Source organism: Diadema antillarum, unplaced genomic scaffold, assembly GCF_040938485.1.
Source record: "Diadema antillarum isolate AM-2024a unplaced genomic scaffold, OU_Dant_1.0 seq00002173_RagTag, whole genome shotgun sequence".
Taxonomy (NCBI): Eukaryota; Metazoa; Echinodermata; class Echinoidea; order Diadematoida; family Diadematidae; genus Diadema; species Diadema antillarum.
In genome coordinates, this window is record NW_027272811.1 from 97,603 (window position 1) to 115,962 (window position 18,360).

General features: G+C 38.6%; 1 protein-coding gene across 1 annotated transcript in view; it reads right to left on the bottom strand.

Moving 5' to 3' along the window:
• Positions 1–16,416, bottom strand: part of LOC139714138 (sodium/hydrogen exchanger 8-like) — a 34,119-nt gene extending 17,703 nt beyond the window's left edge. The window contains exons 1-5 of the mRNA XM_071625859.1: positions 16,077–16,416; positions 15,114–15,274; positions 14,290–14,435; positions 5,130–5,213; positions 1,807–1,908 (exon numbers count right to left, since the gene is read on the bottom strand). Coding sequence (XP_071481960.1) covers positions 1,807–1,908; positions 5,130–5,213; positions 14,290–14,435; positions 15,114–15,274; positions 16,077–16,291 — 708 coding nt within the window. The 5' untranslated portion in view covers positions 16,292–16,416. The remainder of the gene's footprint in view (positions 1–1,806; positions 1,909–5,129; positions 5,214–14,289; positions 14,436–15,113; positions 15,275–16,076) is intronic.
• Positions 16,417–18,360: the final 1,944 nt, after the last annotated feature.

Here is an 18,360-nt window from a genome sequence, read left to right on the forward strand (position 1 = left end):
ACTGAAATGAAATATAAAAGTACCTTCGACGGATAGCAAAAACAATGCTAAACTATTCCATAGTGAGTCAGTCCCTTAACAAATTGGCACACAATAGTATAATTATGTTAACCCGTTGAGGACGAGTCCCTAGTATATTCGGGCAGGTGTCTATGGGAAATGCGCGTTGTAGCAAAATCAGCCCGTCCTCAACAGGTTAATATGAAAATAAGTGTGACCACATTAATTAATTGCTTTGTGGACAGATTTTAACATGATTAAGTAACTCTATCACAATTTCTCCGTCAGATGTGATAGGTTTAGAATGTTAGCCGCTAAATGGTTGATGCACCTGCTGATGCACCCCATGCTTTGCTCCGTGATGAGTGAAACGTTGATGTGCTCAAGAGACATGGATTCCCCTGAGAAATCCATACTTCCTTTCCAAAAAGCCACACAGCTTCCTTCTGGTATTAACTCTCCTGTCTGCGAGATACTCCTCCCTTAAGGTACTAGGCTGTAGAAGTAGCAATTCAGTAGTTACGTTTATAAGACATTATATAACTTAAAGTTTGGCCTAAAGTTTTAAGCTTCCATGATTAGCTTTTTGTAGTTTAGTACGCTGTAGACACACTTGGAGGTTAGCTATCTTAAAGGTAGGGGATATCTTTTACAGACCTCCCAAACTGCAGCAAAACATTAAATATGAACCTCAGGGGACTTGTTTAGGCCACTGCTGAGAAATTTGGAAGTCAACAGTTATCTACAATTTGAATAATGCACAAAACTCAACTACTCAGTAGTTCTGCGTGTCAGCCACACTTAAGCCTTTTTGTTGCAGTCTTGTGTATTTTTCTATCTATAAACACAAATCTAAAAGTATAAGAGCTGGTGTAATAACATAAAGTGTGTGTGGCAAGAATGTATATAGAAATGTTTGTATGTTTTGATGAACTTTCTTCACAAAATATACATGATGGACACACATGCAGTGCCTGGGTCTGCAAAGGTAGCCTAGTAATGTACTGGATTTTACGGTGAGCCCCGAAAAAAATTCAATTCAAAATCTAACGGTCAATAAAAATGTACTAAATGTTACCTTCCACTTTCTATACTTTATGGGAGTTTCTAAAATGACACTATCTTCAACATACCACTGTATTTATACAACTCTTCATTTAAGGCATGCAAATGGGATTCCCTACCTTTAAAGATTACTTGATGATAATGTGTTTTGAAATCTCTGAATAACTATAAATATTTACTGGTTTCCCTGTCTCTCAAAACATATAGAAGAGAAGTGTGTATTGGCGATATCTACTAGCAAGTGAAGGGTGAAAAATAGGAAAACAGCAGCCAAGGCTGGATTACGGAAAATGCCCAAGGATTTATGCGGACTATCAGTATGTTATTCTTGACATATTTCTGGACCTATATCCTAGCAACATCAACAAATCAGCTTGTTACCAAAAATGTCCATGTTTAAGCCTAATTTGACCTACTGCTCTTTGCCTAAACTGTAAATTGACAAGCCATTCTGGTCGCATGGTCTACTCCTGATCATGTTCATTCTTTGAGCATGTATTCCATAAATTGTTATGTTGGGCAAGCTCTGCATTATTTGTCGCTTTGAAAACGAGTGAAGTGCCAAAAACCAACAGAGACAATTTGTGAAATGAGCATGTGACTGAGTTATGTTCTGGCTTATATTGTATATTGAAGTCTGTGTACAGTGTACATGCAAAGTGTGGCTACATGCCAACGATTAGTGGACTCCCCCAAAGCATCTGATTCAAATCACCATGGGAGAAAGGGCCCTTCACTCACCTTTCCAAGCAGATATACCCCACCTCCAACAACCAGCGTAGAGATGAGTGTGCCAAAAATGGCAAAGACGAGGATGGAGCCAATGTTCTGGAAGAAGTTTCCCTGGGAGACGAATGAAAATGAAAGGAAGAAATTTAATATCAATGTAGATCAAACGATCCACAACACTTGGAAAGCACTGCACAATCCTTATAGAATGCACCTTGATTCCTTGAAAGTAATGAAAGTGACAGAGGATATTAACCCGTTGAGGGCGAGTCCCGAGTACACTCGAGTAGGTGTCTATGGGAAATGCGTGTTGTAGCAAAATCAGTCTGTCCTCAATGGGTTAACATTGAAGTGGTTATTCACACAGCAAAGCCTCTCCAGTGTACATGCAGTTTTTCTTGAAGGTCATGTCATTATTACTAACTTAGTGCCACATACTTACAATAAACAATGTTGTATACTTGCGTCAAGATAGGAAGAGTGTGTATAACCAGGGAAGTTGAAGAGATGGAGTCACAACTGCCCAACTCCCTTTGATCACATGTTAAATGTCACCACTCAAAAATATTTCGAGCACATGATGTGCCAAAGTGATCTGCTTCAGATAGGAAGACGATTGATTCATGTCTCATTGCATTTACCTATAATGACCAGCCACCCAATAAGGATTATAAGTCTTTATGATGGTAATTACTTTTCCACCATCCCTATTTATAAAGATGAGCAGTACATAGGTAAAGACACAGCGATTCATGAATAAAAATTGCACAAAGATTGATGAAATAAAAATAAAAATTACATTTAAAACACTTTCACAGCATTCAGCAGCTGCAAATCATACTTTTGCACAAGTTTATTTCAGGAGGGGATTGATTTTCTTTTCTTTTCTTTTGAATAAGCCTAGAAATTATGTTGATGGCCTCAGTATTGGAGAAAACAAAATTGTACCAATTTCACACCATGGACAAAACATCAGGGAAACTCTTATGTAAAAGAAAAACCTTCTCTTCTAAGTTCTGAATTGTTATATAGCATGTAACTGGCATAGTGATAAGGCACCTTTTTTGTTCTCAGTTTTTGTTTAAGGCATACTGCCTAAAAAGCACAATATACTGTAGCCATCATTATTTGTGTACATTCAGAAAAGTTTTAGAAGGCACAACACGTGAAAGCAATGGGAGTTAGTTTTAAAAGAGAGAGAGAGAGACATGAATAATGACAGGTAATTAGAGTTGTCTGTATGACATGAGGTCACAAGATGTTCAAATACTTGTAAATGAAAAGACTCTTGTTAAAAGATTTCTTCCTCATTCTTCTCATTTTCAGTGATTTAGTACATGTACATGTGTAGTCGATTGTTTGTATTTCTTTGTTATGCTTTATAAATCTGTAATGTTATAAATTTCTAAGCAATCAATTCACCTCTTCTTGAGTGAGCACTGATAAAATTACTTCCTATAGGCCTTCACACAAATAAAGTAAATCATCAATAATACATAATCACATAAACCCATTGAGGTCTAATTTGCTTACAACACGCATTTCCCATACACACCTGCCCAAGTATAATCGGGACTCATCCTCAACAGGTTAAGCTTCTGGTATAATGATCATAACTAAGTAACCAAGCTGTGGTTGATAAAGCTATACACTTCAAGTGGCATTGAACAACACACATGATGTATGACTCAAGCCACCGGGAACAGGTGGTGCTGATATTGCAAGTTATATCCTCTCTCGAAGCAATTGCAGCGGACTACAAACAGTGAAAGCACACACACCTGACGTATATTTTGCCAGTACGTGAGACATATCATGACAGCAAAGTCAATCGTACACAAACTCAAATATGAACGGTAACAAAGATGGACAAAATCACACCACTGATACGCCTTCTACCTGCACCATGCAGTATCTCGCATGATTTCAAGCTGAGCTATTCTACATCTAATACGTATGTATACACAGGCATAGTAATACCATACATCTTTTGAAATGCTTTGCTCAAAATCATACTGTGATGTGAGTGCATGTAGCGGCAAGTACAATTTACTAAATTCTGTCTAAAGCCATCAATGTCAATCATTTTGAGCTAATTTTCTTTGTCTACATTTCAAGAAATCCAGAATTGCAACAAGCAGAGGCTAGTATTGAATATTTCCTGTGTCTCCATCTATAGGATGTCATTAAATCTTGGTTTCACATTGGCACTCAGTACATCATATCCACTAAGCCCCCCCCCCCCCCCCCCCAAAAAAAAAAAAAAAAGAAGAAGACAGAAATCAGCCATTAAAGACTTAATGGTTTGGTAATTAAGTTCTGGATACAGAGTGAAATCACCGTTAATGACGACAAGCCAGATTGGCTACCAGTGCAGGCATGGAATTAACATGGCTCCCAGCCAACTGGCAGAATTACTAAAGAGGGTGCTTTTAGGAACCTGTTGCCATGGCAACCTCCATCATGCATCATCAGTAAAGTAGGGCCATTTTCTGTCATTTCTCTACTGCCAGCCTAGGAGAGATGCAATCAGTGGAAATGTTTCCAATGCCAAATGATCTAGTGCTCCTGCAGAGTGCAGATTTGTGTAGACACAGCTCCATTGAGGTACATACATGTATGTAAATTTCCAGACAAGCCATTCATGCACAGGCTTACGTTCTCACTGGGAATGAAAATTGTAATTAGTATAATTCTAATCTTTTCTATTCTAATGCAAGGGTAATATTTATGGCAGGTCAGCCTAGTATAAGAATTGTGTCAACACATATATACCCCAGAAAAAGAGAACCATACTGTTATCATTATAACAATAATTATCACTGCCATCATCATCATCATCATCATCATCATCATCATAACTAGCGAGCACACACACACACACACACACACACACACGGAATACACACTGACTCTCATATACTCAAAAACACTCTATACAGACCAACTATAAAGAATATCTCATACTCTTATAGCATGATGAAAAAAAAAGAGAGATTATTTAAAGTAAAAACACAAAATTTTGTGATTAAGGATCTATTAAGTCACTTGGTGCTCTCATGCGGTTGTCATTGGAGAAATAAATGATCACTAAAATCATTCATGTAAGTTCTAACCATTCAAAGAAGAATTGGTTGAATCTGTATCCCAATTTATTACATAACTTTCAAACGGAAGATTGATTGGTGTTCAAACTGTATTTATAATCATGATGCTAAATGGTACTTCTGGCTAGCCAAAATATTGCTTCAGTGTCAAAATTGATTCTAAGTAGTCCGCCTGGCTAGTCAAAAAAAAGTTAAGTGCGACCCCTGAGTTACTATACCAGGGCTTACCTTGTGTAGAGAATATCCTGATTCAAAGATGATCGGTGGTAGGAGGATGAGGAAAAAAAGGGTGGGGTCCAGAATCTCATCTTGCTGTGATTGACAAGAGATTAAACAAAGAAGAAACATACATCACTTTGATAGTCCTCAATGATTTTGTATTTTGTTAGCTTTGAGATTCATGAGATACACCCTCATCGTATCCGGGCAATTACCCCCCGAGGGCAATTACCCCCCGGCTAAATACTGGTTAATGGTAAAGATTAGAGTAAAGATTAGGGTTAGGGTTAGGGTTAGGGTTAGGAGTTTGGGTTAGGGTTACAATTAGGCTCAGGATTGGGATTAGGATTAGGATTAGGGCCACGGGGAGGGTCCGGGGTAATTGCCCAGGGGGTAATTGCCCTAGACCCACTCTCATATCAGGCATTCACCTTAAACTTTAGGCAAAATCATGTAGAATTCAATAAGAGATGAAAACAATTCTCTGTATTATGTTTGGACCGCTGGTAAAACAAAATTAAACTAGACTCGGAATTTGTCAACACTGACAAATTAGGTGATCCGATCTCTTCGAAAGTCAATGATTTGAGTCCTGATCCCAATAGGCATGACCGTAAAGGTTCATCTGTGGTTATGGACATTGGCCGTGTGATGTTTGGATTCTCATTTAAAAAAAAGGGAGTCGGGTTTGCCATCTTTGGTACCATATTCCGTATACACTATAACGAAGATACAGAATAAAGTATATTTGACCATTGACCCCACTTTGCACAGCCAAGATGGCATCTGAGAAAGAAATGGTTATTTTGTGAAATGATCCTGGTAACGTGATCTTTGTGTGTGCAAAATATTGGAAAGATAGGACATGTATTCACCAAGATACAGGATGAAACATTTATGACCTTTGACCCTAATTTACATACCCAAGATGGTGTCTGATCAAGAAGTTGTTATTTTATGAAATAATGTAGGTGACATGAACTAAACATGTGCAAAATATGGGATTGATAACCATTGTTGTTCTTCATCTATTGCACAGAATGTAGTAGAAAGAAAGAAAAATAAAGAAAAAATTATGTTATTTTATAGAAATTTGAAGGAGAAGCATTAAAAAATCAGAAAAAGATAAAAATAGGAAGGGAGATTAAGACTAAATAAAGAAAAAGAAGAAAAAAAGAGTTTGAAAAAAAAAATATTGGCAAGGGTGAGGCTCGAACCAGGGACCTTAGGATTACGAGTCGGATGCGCTATGCAATGACCTATTTCATGCTCCATAGGCCCTGTGTATTAAGCAAAATGACGCTGCATCGAAGCCACGTGCCATTTTCAACCAAGTTTTTCGACGTGATGCCGGCCTCGTATGAAAAAATGGAGGGCACATTAACGATAGCCCAAAGTCTCAGCTACAACATACTAAAATCTGGGAAAAATTCACCGAAGCATAAGTGAGCTAATGCTCGAAAAAGATAGTCATGTCAATTTTCACTGCCAGAAAAACTGCTCTCCCATAGAGATAACACGTAAACTGGTCAAATTTGACAAGATTACATTTAATCCATTTTTACGAGGTGATGCCGCCATCCAATCAAAATGTTGTAATTACATTAATGAAAGAACATTTAATAAGCTACAACATACTTAAATCTGGGTGAAAATTGGCAAAGGATAAGTGAGATACGCCCAAGTAAACTTGAAAATTGATGACGTCATTTTGAAAATTTACTTTTTTTACTTTATTAAGAAATTTGATATCTTTGAATCACTTTTTCAGTATCGCCAACCCATAAACTGACATGTACAACTCATCAGCTTTCAGAATATGTAAAGAAAATTGGGGGTCACCGTCCATCCTGACGAGTAAAATCGGATTTAAAATTGGCGGTTTTGGGGCATTGTTGTACTGTATATCGCCATTGACGCGCGCGCGGAATTTCAACTTTGACAGTCCCGTATGACGTCATATTGAGTCGGATTGACTTGAAACTTGCTAGAAATATTCCTTGACTTTTCAGACATCCGATAAATGTAAAAAATCGGGAAATTTCTGTTGCATATGAGCTGTACGTGCGTATATGTGCGCGCGCGTACGCGTCCGTCCAATTTTTTCAATTTTTCAAAAAATGCTCCAAATGGTCTGAAACGTATGCAAAAAAAATTTGAGCTTGATTGGAGCATACAAATATTTCAACGCGCGCGTACGCGCACGTCTTTACGATGCGAGGAATTCTGAAAATATGGGTAGAATTCCCTTGAATTGAAATTTATGTGACGTAAATTTCATTGAGAAATTCCACTCCATTAATGAGATATGATTGAAAATGTGTTTTCATATAATGACGTCATAGTGACGTCACGGTCGACTGATCACTACGATTTTACTTGACATGTCGTCTTTGGGACATGATACACATATGGTATAAGTTTGACATTCATAGGCAATGCACTTTCTGAGCTAGTCTCTACACAACTTTTGCGGAGAAATAAAGAAGAAGAAGAAGAAGAAGAAGAAGAACAAAGAATCAGTACAGATACAGAAGGTGATCCGAGAGGATTCTCGGATCACCTAAAAAAAAAAAAAAAAAAAAAAAAACTCACAAATGTTCTGGGACTTTTTTGGTGATACATAAGTCACAGGCTTCATTGACTGTTGCACACTAGAATGAAAAATCAGGCACGATGATTAAACAATGCTACTCGATGATGCCTTTTCATAAGAGTAATTTGAGCTAAGTTATCTTCAAGTTGCCTTTAATCAAATACATAAATTTGTACAGTAAAAAACAAACAAAAAGAAAACAAACGAAGGGTATGGGAACACATATCAACATAAAGTTAGAAAATTGTGGAAATTCTATATTTCCATAAAAAACAACAATAACAACAACAAAAACAGGGATACTGATCCCAGTCACATTTGGCAAATTACATAAACATAAGATGTTACTACCTTCCACATTTTCCCACTGACTGGCACAAAAATTAATAGTAATTTCATGTTTTGAAGGGAAATCTTCACAAACATACAGGATGTATTTGTACAGTATAGCCTTTTGCATCAAACCCTTGTAGAGTTACAATGACTCAGCAATGGTGACTCAGGGGTAGACCTGATTGACCCATATTACTGTGTGTCATTGTACTTTTAGGTCGAAAACCAAACCAACTTGAGATTCATGGGGTGTACATGACATCAATCATAATATAGTCTCATATTGTATACTTTCCGATAAAAAAAAAGAAATTGAACAATAAATCAATACTACAGACATTTATAAGTGACAGATTGATGGTGAGACTATCTTGTAAAATTACATTTAAACCATGAAAAGTGACAGGCTCTTTAAAAGAAAACACAAGATCACATTTTTGGTAAGTCATGCAATAGTATGGCATTCAAAGGGGCATTTTACATCAGGACCCAGCCTTGCCCATGGATGCAAAGATATGGTCACATGTGAGATTAGGCACATGTGTTCTGGACTTGTTATATCAATTTCCTCACCAATGAATATTTTCTTCCTCTACCTCTGCTGATCACATTATAACACTAGATTGCCCCCCCCCCCATCTTCTAAGAGCATAATTTTTTCTCATGTATGAGCCAGAGAAACTACCCTTTCAGATGTCTTTGTACTTCCCACAGAACAGTAGACAGACATCTACATTATAATCAGGAGACTGCATAGTCCTGATAATCTATGTTTACACAGGTAGGTAAACTCTTACCTCCCTGGTTTTAATACACAAATCCAGTTCCACAAAACAGTAAATACAGACCATAGTGTATCTATTGACTACAAATGGCATCGTCATTCAACAACCCTTTTTAAATGTCATGCTTCACCCCACCCCACCACACCAACACACACACACGCACAGACACACTTGTACACAAATGCCCCTCTTTTTGAATTTATTTCCTCTTTTATGTTCAACGACCCCTTGACTGATTCAATGTCATCTTTCTGGCTTGTATTCAACAATACTAAAGCTCACAACCTCCCCCTACAATACTCCATGGGGGGGGGGGGGGGGGGAATGAAGGAGGGATGCGGGCAGTCCAAGTTCTCTCATCAGTGAGTGCAAATACCATTATGTGCATGCAGTGAGTGGTACTGTCAACCACAAAGTCTTTCTCCTGATGGTTGGTCCATTCACATTTATTCAGACATGCTGGTATGCAGGTTGAGGGTATAGTCGGTCTGACATGCTCACACTTTATAGTGTACAGACTGTGCATAGGGTTTGTTCAAATGACAGTATACTAGCTAGTCCCTTCTACTGGTACTTCAAAGAAGCACCCTTCCATTGCTCATACCATAGGGTGCGTTCGAGCACTCTAAAGCGAACCAAAGCGAACTGAACCAAAGCGTACCGTACCGAACTGTGCCAGTTTTGGAGCGTTCAAGCGCTCTGTGGAGAAAGCGTACTTCATGAGTTATTTTTAGAAAAGGTCTCGCTTGTTTGTAGCAAGAATGTCATTCACCTGGTGCTTGAACTACTTACAGCTGTCCCGAACAAAGAGAATGATATCTTTGCATTGTGACGTATGCGCATGATACGTATGCTTTACAACGAACTTTTGGTACGCTTTTGGAGCACATCGGGAAGTGGTCCACTTTTGGCTCGGTACAGTACGGTACGGTACACTTTAGGAGCGTTCGAGCGCTCCTCTGGCGCGGGTACGGTACGGCATGTGCAGTTTGCTTTAGGAGAGCGCTCGAACTCACCGTCATAGTTGAGGTTTATAGGATGCATGTAGTATATGTATGATTACAACTACTCAGCACCGCCTTTTTAAAGGCATTATTTACCATTTGCAAATGAAACAAAAACCCAGATTTATTGCTTCAAAATAGTTCTAAAATGTGGTGTGACGTCCCTTTTGTTGATAACGCAAGCAATTGCTTGTGCAGGACAAGCAAGATAAGTAAAAGCACAAGGTTATGCATCATAAATGGATTTAAGCAATTGCTTGAGCTAGATCTTTTACTAGAAGAGCTTGTGCTTGTGCTTGGAGCAATTGCTCACAAGGAATTGCTAGTTTTATGCATTCGGGCCGATGAAAGGAGCACACTTATTGTACTCACATTTTTGTTGTTTGTCATTATGTACACATAGTACAGTACATAAAATAAATGCTCACACATTTTCTTTCAGAGAGGTTCTAGATTTTGAAAAGGCCAAAATTTCACTAATTTTAATTCTGAACAAGAAGACCATTATATGGTTATAGAACATATGAATGGAAAGGATCTTTTTTTTAAAAACAAAATGTCTTTCTTACAAATGTAGTTTCGAAGTTGTTGATTTGGACATGATTTAATTATTGAATTCCAATGTTTAACAAGTAACATTCTCAAATACATTTTGGCATCATTTGATACTTTAAGTCATATTTCACAAAAGCAAGGAATCAACTTCAGGATGAAAGTATAAGCCATGGAAAATCATGTTATTTTTTGATGAGGAAAGAACAATAAATTGTCAAATTGCCAGGGCAAATTTTGAGGAAGTCTTGGGGCTTTTCAAAATAGCACAGCCAATATAAGATAATATTGCAAATGTGCAAACCACTCTCTTCTTTTTTTCTTAACTTTTTTTTTTCTTGGGGGATGGGACTTGTCCATTAATTACCATCTCAGACAGTATAAACCACCGATTCAGAAAATGAAATTTACAGTTTGCAGACATGTCTGCTTTTTGTGACTCTGAAATACTTGCAGATCATACCAAAGATGTAAATTTTATTTCAAACAAAGGTAAGTATAACATTTTTTGATTTTCACAAAATACTGAGCAACCTACTATGGAAGCTGCTAATGCACACTCCAAACCACATGTGAAAACATAATGCCTGAAGAGATCCTTGTCATTTGATTGGTTGTTTGACATTGATCATTTGACTCATTTCACTATGACATCATCATCCCTGCAATTGTGGCTCCATTTAGCGTGCAATTTTGGATCCATACGATTTGCTCTATTGCATGCTCGCTGAGAGCCCGACACCACACTATGTGTGTAAAACGCTTGCATTTGCAGTGAGTGTATATAAATGCGACAGCGCGCTGAAATGTGAGCACTCTCGCAATCTCAGATTCTCTCTTATTTTTAGATTACTAGTACTAAAACATCAAATGACAAGGATCTACTGCGGGGCTGCCAACCTTGAGTGAGAGTTTGGCGTGAGACACTGCGAGGGAGCTAAGCGACCTCCTGGCTAGCGCCTGGCGGCCTGCTGTGCGGCCGTACGTACGTATTACGTACACAATCAGTGTATGTAAAGCGATGTAAAGCACACGTCATAGCCATACATGTACTGTAATTTGCCAAAAGTACAAGCTACGCTCACGTGGTATAGGTAGAAGCCAATCGTAATCCAATAGCTCGTCTCTGCGCGTGAACCGAAAACTATCATTATTGGTTAAGCTTAACACCCGCGCGGGAAAATCTCGAAATTTTGGGCTTGGGCATATCGATATTCGGAATATCAGAGAATTTGGAGATTTATATTTATTTTTGTAGTCATGTACATTCCATTTTTGGGGTTTAGCATGAGATTTCGTTTAAAATAAATCAGAGTGAGACAGTCAAAATTATTGAATTGCGTGAGTCTCACGCTCAATGCGTGAGAGTTGGCAGCCCTGCTACTGTATTTTAGGCGTTATATAAAAGAAATAATAAATGTTTTTCATTCATGCAATGGACAGAATATTTCATTCGGTGAAAGATGTAATGTTTGATCCATTCAACTCGGCTGCGCCTCGTTGAATGGATCATTTCATCTTTCACCTCATGAAATATTCTGTCCATTGCACTCATAAACATTCATTATTATACAAATAATGAATGGTCACGAGTGCAATGGTACGAGATTTTGCACGAGGCAAAGCCGAGTTGAATAGTGCACCTCATCTTTCACCGAGTGCGAAATCTCGTTCCATTGCACGAGTAAAGACCATACACTATTTGTTTTATATAACGTCCAAGTAGATCTTTTTGGTTGGAGGATTGTTGGGTAGGTCTAAGTAAGCCTAGAAGTCTATAGAAATATATACGTATGTATGAAAAATATAGCCATACTTACATGTGGATCCATTGCGATTCTCTCTCTGGCTTGTGCAATCAGTGTAGATACAAGTCACAGCTAGCTCTCATACACGTACACTAGCACTACGTAGGCCTACATACGCGCATGCATGTACCGCACACGTACACTGCGCTAGCTGCATGCGATCCTCAATATGCAACACACAGTACAATTTCTCGAACCGTGGAATAGAACAAAAAAATTGAACCAAGTTGCACACAAAAATACACATGTCTCCTTCAGACTGCACATCTGGGCATATACAATCTATAATTTCAATTTCTGTTGTCATTATTAACTGAGAGTGTAAAATACAAGCAGTTATTTGGTTCTAAACCCTATGTACCATTTACCAAATGTCCTGATTTTTCTATCAGGAAACAAAAAAATAGTGATACTGTAGGTTGTAGAAACACCACATCATTCTATTCAACTTGGCACTTCATATTTCGTTGCTATTTCAGTACAATGATGAATGAAAATCTGGATTACTCAAACTATAGTTCTGGTGAAAATGCATGATCTCATCGCACATTTTTAGGGCAACTTTGCAGTGGTAGTTATCCACTGACCTGGAACGCTGACTAATTACAATGTACATTGATTATCAATATAAAATCTCATTCATGTAGTTTAGATCAACTGAGTCTAATCCAAATCTGTTGCAAACAATAACAAAGTCACAAAGTGTGAATACCTGAACTGCTCATATTGGCCTACATGTATGAGGCTTGACTCAACATTTTAATACATTTTATCAATGCTGATCTCTCCCTTTAATTTATAAAGAAAAAAAAAAGAGATTGGCAAGGTGACTAATACTGGAGTGCAGGATTCTCAAAAACCCTTGACAACAAAAACCACTGGCACCCTTGACATAGAATCAGACAAATCAGGTCTCATTCAGTAAAAATGCTTTGCTACAATACTATAGGTGAATGTAAGATTTGCAGTCACAGACTAACTGCTCGCAACCTTTGGCTTGTTACCTACAGTGTAATTGCTGCCACAGAGGTCTAATACAAGCAAAACTGTAATAATTCAGGGATCGCAAATAAATGACATATCACATACCTGTGACAGGATACTCATTTAATATTTTTCAGTGCGTGAAGGTCAAATAAAGTAATTAATCCTGATGTGACACCTATGTTTGCATCTTAGAAAACATAGACTCTATTCCACATGATGCAGTATATTGAACCACTCTGAAATCAAGAAAGTTACTTTGACTTAAAAGTTCACTCCTTCTCGGCAAGTTGAGCCACGCAGCAACTACGTGCTGCAAAAATTACATAAAACAAGTGTACTGTATATGCTGTTATTTTCGCGTACAGATATTTTCGCGAATGAAGAGGTCACGGACATTTTCGCGAGATGTTGTTTTCGCGAATTAACAAAGAGGCCTACATATAATAGCGCACTACTATGGTGACATTTTCGTGTGTTGTTGAATTCACGGTCCAACTGAGATTCGAGAAATTCATGAAAATTAAACCCTCGCGAAGTGTAACAGGTTATACAGTACCTTGAAGTACATGACTTTGAAGCAAGCTTGAAGAATTCTCATTTAAAACAAATATGATGAAAAAAAATATCATCTACGTTCTAGCCTTCAATGAAGCAAGAGCTTATAGGGACAGTACAGTACTGGTTGAGGTGAGGATTCAGCTTGTAACATCTTGCGAGATATTTAGAAACCACTCTATGACATGTTACAGAGCACACAATTCTAGGGGAATCAAAAGTTTATTTGATGAAAATCGGTTTTGAAATGACTGAGGTATCGAAAAACAAGGGGAAAAAAGAGATCCTAATGAAAGTTGTGGCATGTCAACTTTATTCTAAGGGATCGCTTTTTTGGATATCTCAGCCATTTCAATGCCAATTTTCATCAAATAAACATTGAATTCTTCTTGAAATTACATGCTCTTTTATATTTCATAAGCGGTTCCTCATTATCTCACCAAAAAAAAAATGCTATAAACCTGAATCCTCACCTCAACCAGTACTGTCAGGACGTGAGTCCCTTTAAGTGAGAAAGTTAGACACAGAAGGATGACCTTTGAAACTTACCGAGAAGTCGTGGTCGCTGATGTTGGTGTGTTTGAGGGCAAGGATGATGAGACCGAGGAGAAGGCCGAGGCAGACGACGGCGACACTCTCTGGGAGATAGTGGAACTTGAGCTTGATGAGGAGGTGTGTTAGCAAGATGCAGAGACCTTGGGTGGAGGAAAGACAACAGGAGACAAGCATGATACAGTGTGAAACTGGTGAGACACAGTGACAGACTAGTATAGATGAAGGTGTATGGAAAGTGATAGAGGAATGTTAATTATGTTGTTTTGTCCTGACACACCAGTCTCAATGCTCATAATGCCTAAGTTCTTGGGACCTTGCATCAAAAAATCATAAAATAGGATTTTTGGAGCAAGGGTCAAATACTAAAGGAAGACATTCCTGGCCTTAGAATTTAAAAAAAAAAAAAGATGCCCATCAAGGCAGAATTTCTCTAAGTATAAAGAACTAATATAAATGCTGAAAAGAAAGACGACAGTAAATATAGTGGAAGTGGCTGACTCTCTGAAATAAAACAAAGAGAAATCCTATACTGTGAGCAAAATATTATTTGACATACATATGCTCCCCAAATTAGATGTGATTTCATTCATCAGTTATTGTTCTTGATATTTTCGTGGTTGTATACTTGCTGTTTTGAACAAAAAAAAATATATTGAGAGCAAAATATCATACTAGGGAATGTCCGACTTATGTGCATGTATCTATCCTGTACATGCTATAATGTTTCTGTTTGGCATGCCCTATTGCTTACACCTCTTTGGTTACCATGGTTTCTAGTTTAACTACTGGAAAAATATATCTGTGATGTAGATTCTTACCAAGAATGGCCAAAATGAAGAAGAGCGCCATGCTGGACGAGTGTTCCTCCTCAGCGGACCCGATGTCCGGCAGCTGCTCATCCACAACTTCTGTTGTCTTCCTCTTTGTGGTGGTGGGGGTGTGTGTAGTGGTGGTGGTCCTATTGGTGCTGTTGTCTGCACTGTAGTGTGGAGGTGTGGCCATGCAGGTGGCAGACAAATTATTAGTTAAGTCATCTTTGTTAATGGGTTTACTGTGCAGTATAAGATATTGGTCAGTGAAGCTGGTTCATCCATGGCTCCGAAGAGGATATATTTTCCCTACATACATACCACCATATATTAAGGGAAGGCACAAAGACTATGGAAACACTTTGTGAAATTTTGATGAAAACGGAACCTTCGTTTAAGTCCCCATCTCAAACTAATTTTATATTGTACAGCCATGAATGGCACTATACAACTAGATTACAAGCACTTCCTTGAGGGAATCCATCTGGATATATTAGTGTTTACCTCCAGGATATTTCACAACAGATCAATCAAATTTAATATGCTAAGTATCATCATCATCATCATCACCAACATTTTAAACTATCACTCCTCAGCTAAACGATGTCTCGATGAAAATGAATGATAAAAAGGCATAATAATCATCACATTGATGATGAAATTAATAATCATAACAATAATATTCATCATCATTATTATCATCTTCATGATGCCAAATCTTGAATGTTCAATCTTGTCACAGCATAGGACTGATTTAGATAGCCATCATAAACACACATGTTCTATTTTACAGCCAGTACCCGTTACACAATACAGTACAAGTGGTAGGTAAAACAAAGATGTCACCATACACCACCACTGTACCGTCTAGCATCTAATGGCATGCATGTGTTACAAGTAAAAAAAAAATTTAAAAAAAAGTTATATTACTATAGAAAAATGTGTGAGAAATGCAGATTTTATCCAACTAACCTCGACATATTCCCCGCCTGAGAAGTAGAGAGCTCTCCATCGTAGCCAGTTTCATCAACGGCCGCGTCGTGCTGCGCTGCACCGGGTAAGGGCTTCGGATTGGCAGGCTCTGCTGGCGCGGACGAAGCCGCGACGCCTTTTCCCCGATATGCGATGCATCCGCATATAACACTAACAGCTGCCCACAACACGAAACTAGACAGCTTTCTTGACATGTTGCTTTCCAACAAAGTGCTCAGGAATTGCAGAAACGGGAAGAAACTCTAATCTAAAATTGTACTTCTTACATTCGCTCCGATAGACTTATCAGTGATTTTGGTCAGCCACTGCGATCGCTAACTATGTATGCAAGACTGAGGTGCGGTATAAATAGACAGTAAAGTCGCAGTATATGCATTACATAACGTGTGACGTGCCAGCTCTTCCGCTACGTACATGTAGTCGCCATCGATGCATACAAACAGAACGTCACCTTTCTGTGTGTAGAGTGTGTGAAAAGCTAACCATGGGATGCAAACAAGGAAGCTGGTGGGGGAGGGGTGGGGCCACAGAACTCTGTATGGGTTGGGTAGCGGATGATCGTGGGATGATGATCCAATGATATCTCTGCGGAGCGTTTTGTGCATGTCTCCCTCTACGACTAAGTGACTCAATATTGACTGATTAATAGATACCACATGACTTTTTCATCTTCTCTGAGTCTCCTCTTGGTAAAATCATGCATACTTTATACCATCACAAAGATTATTATAATGATTCTCTTTCGAATGACAGCCTATGCTTGTTATGATTATGTCATTCGAGGAAATAAGGGCAGAAAATCCCGAAATATTATGTGACAAGTTAAAAATCACTCTGAATTCAACATTCAGGCTCACAGTGGTGCCATGCCAGGCAAGATTGATAGCTCACTTTGTATATGGTTGTTCATCATGTCACGTGTTGTATGAATGTTCAAACGACCCGCGCCATGATAAAGGATAAATCTTAACTGCATAGGATGTTTCACAAGATGTGGCTGAGAGACTCTAATATTATGGACACCCTTAGACCTTTACCAATGGAAACAAAAATTCCAAGCAAAACTCGATCGGAGATGTCCATCTTCGGGGCCGGCGCAAACGGGGGGTGGGGGGGGGGGGGGGTAGGGGGGGTCCCCACTTTTTTGCATTTACATAGTAAGGGTCATGTCATAACCACTTGCCTACTAACCCCCCCCCCCCCCCCCACACATACACACACACACTATTACCCCGAAGTGGCACTCCCCAGAAACAACAACAACAACTGTAATAGTTTGTTGTTGTTGTTGTTGTTGTTGTTGTTGTTGTTGTTGTTGTTGTTGTTGTGGAAGCCGATCGCAAGTAGTAGCAGAGGTTTTTTTTTTCTTTCGAGATTCCCCTCTGCACTTTTTTTTTTCCGCATAAGACATACTAGAATACATTATAGGTCTAACCACTTGGTCCCCCGCCCCCACCCCCTCCCTCTTTGACTTTTTTTTTTTAAACCTCGGAAGTGGCATCAGGAAAAAAAATGTGATTAAGATATTTGTTGTTGTTGTTTTGTTGGAAGCTTGTTGTAAGTAGTAGGGCCTACCAGAGACCCATTTGTTCTCTCTTCTTTTTTGCTAGGCAAATAGAACCTATGGAAGTGGTATAAACGAAGCGCGGGTAAGGTCCCCCCCCCCCCTTTTTTTTCTTTTTTTTTTCTTGTCAGCTGAAGAAGCCGGAAGGGGCACCAGAAGGTTGCGCTAAAGACCTTTTTCTTGTTAGCTCATGAAACCCGGAAGTGGCACCAGAAATGATAAACTGCCCCCCCCCCCCACACACACACACTTTTACAAACGTGTGTATATTATAATAATTATGTGGGCATGGACCCATCCCAGCTGCAGCGGACGTCCGAAGATTTCAAGGGAACAGCAAGGCCGTTTTGTGTTTGCTCTGCAGGATCGCAGGCGAACGTGACGTAATAATAATACACCTTTCCAATTATGGTATAATGAAATGAAAATTGAGTGACTTACCATCAAACTTGGGTCATATTTGCATTTTTTTTTCAGGTCTGACCTCACCCCATGATTATTTCAAAGTATAATGTCACCTCCATGCATGCCAAAAAAATTATACAATAGCGTATCATTTTTACAGGGAATAATATATCATGACAATCTTTCTGTGCCATAGGCCCTATACCAAGCAAGCCTCGATTATTGCTGAGGTATAAGAGCAATATTAATTGATCAAACTCAGAAGATCACCCTAAATGTTACTATACAAGCCTG